At 63.2% G+C, this 1,736-nt stretch overlaps 1 protein-coding gene across 1 annotated transcript in view; it reads right to left on the bottom strand.

Annotated features, from left to right (window-relative positions):
- LIMK1 (LIM domain kinase 1) overlaps positions 1–841 on the bottom strand; it is a 41,646-nt gene extending 40,805 nt beyond the window's left edge. Inside the window, exons 1-3 of the mRNA XM_045284738.1 lie at positions 733–841; positions 499–540; positions 90–236 (exon numbers count right to left, since the gene is read on the bottom strand). Coding sequence (XP_045140673.1) covers positions 90–236; positions 499–501 — 150 coding nt within the window. The 5' untranslated portion in view covers positions 502–540; positions 733–841. The remainder of the gene's footprint in view (positions 1–89; positions 237–498; positions 541–732) is intronic.
- Between the last annotated feature and the right edge of the window lie 895 nt (positions 842–1,736).

Below are 1,736 nucleotides of genomic sequence, written 5' to 3'. Positions count from 1 at the left end.
TGAGCCTTCCCATCTGTAAAATGGCTCCGTTGACCTTCCTTTGAAGCCAACTCTGCAGGCCATCTCTGGGCCAGCCCATAGCTGCTTACCTGGGACCCCCCCAGTGCCGGGCACACCTGGGAGGACGCCTGCGGCCCCGGGCACACCTGGGAGGACACCTGCGGCCCCGGGCACACCTGGGAGGACGCCTGCAGCCCCAGGCACCAGCCTGCCCAGGACCCCTGCTCCTCCAGCACCTGGGGGAGGAAGACCATTCTAGCTCTGCCTGGGCCAGGGGAGCAGCGCTCTGGTTTGGGGTGGGTGGTCAGTGGGCGGCTGCCCGAGATGTTCAGTGTGGCTGAGGGTGCTGGGGCTGGGGACTCCTTAACCAGGCCCCCACCCCCACCCCGCCGGACACCTGGGTGGTCATTCTCTTTCCAGAATAGCCCTGAGCCTGGAGCCTGGGCTCCGTAGGGAGCGTGGCGGGGGAGGCACCCCTCTGAGTGGCTGGAGACTCACCATACTTGGCGGCTTTTGCAGCAGCGGCTGCCTGGGCTGCAGCTACAAGAAAACGGGGGGCGGGGGGCAGGGGGGCCCTCAGAATCTAGGCTGGAGAGGGCTGCGAACATGGCAGCTCCTCCCTGTGGTGGCCCCCCAGCTCCTCTGGACCCCTGGCCTCAGCCCTTCCAGCCCAGGCTGTTCCCCTGGGCCCCTCAGAGCCACAGGGAAGGGAAGAGGGAGGGAGGGACTCACGGGTCAGGCCAGCACCAGGAACACCTCCTGCCCCAGCTCCGACACCATAGCCAGGGAAGCCCCCAGCACCAACCCCGTAAGTGGGGATGCCAACGCCGACGCCAGCTCTGGCCCCTGCAGGGAAGAGACACGGGGGAATAGGGCCTCAGTGGGTTGTGCTGGGGGAGAGGATGTGAACCCCCCCAGTCCGGTCCTCAGAGGGCAGGCCATCCTGGAACCCTCGGCCCCCAGCAGCTCCCTCCACAGACCTTCCTGAGACGCCCCCAGGCCTTCCAGCCCCTCTGGGCTCTGAGCATTTTGTTGGATGTGGAGAGACTAGGGGTGGGGTCCTCTGAGGGCTCCTGGCCCTCCCATCGCTCAGCCCCAAGGTGAGAGACAACTGAGGAGACATTGTCCTAGCCGGGCCGAGCCCCAGCTCTGCCAGTGACTTGCCACGCGGCCCTGTCTCCGGAGGGTGTCATAAGTGAGGGCTCATCGGGCCAATCTGCCGCCCAAGACCTCTTTCCAGTGCTGGGAAAGCAAAGGTGTCCCTTGGAGGATGGAGGTGTGCCAGCCATGGCATTTGCAGTCACCTTGCATGCATGGGCAAGGAATAAAGAAGACCGGGGGAGAATGGGTGCCCGTGACGTATGGTGTTGGCAAAGGGTATTGAATGCACGATGGGTTGATTGACGAATGACCGGATCCGTTTTGGACCAAGTACGGTCAGACTAGCCCTTACAAGTGAGAATGGGCAGACTTCAGTTCGTGCATTTTGGACACGTTATCCGGTGGGGCCAGTCCCTGGAGAAAGAAATCACGCTTGGAGCGTCAGTGAAGAAGATGGATGGACACAGGGGTTTGTGCAGAGCGGTTTCTGGTTCTGTTGTGCACCGGGTCACTGTGAGTCAGAACCGACTCCAGGGCCCCTACCAGCAGCAACGATATGACAGAGGAGGGGGGGGCAGTTCTGGCGGTGGGGGAAGGGGGGAGGGTCCTTTTCTTTGGACAAGTCCAGTCCAGGA

The sequence above is a fragment of the Echinops telfairi genome, unplaced genomic scaffold, assembly GCF_000313985.2.
Source record: "Echinops telfairi isolate 266 unplaced genomic scaffold, ASM31398v2 ScPeMD7_5;HRSCAF=22, whole genome shotgun sequence".
Lineage (NCBI taxonomy): Eukaryota > Metazoa > Chordata > Mammalia > Afrosoricida > Tenrecidae > Echinops > Echinops telfairi.
This window is presented reverse-complemented; position numbering and strand designations above follow the sequence as displayed.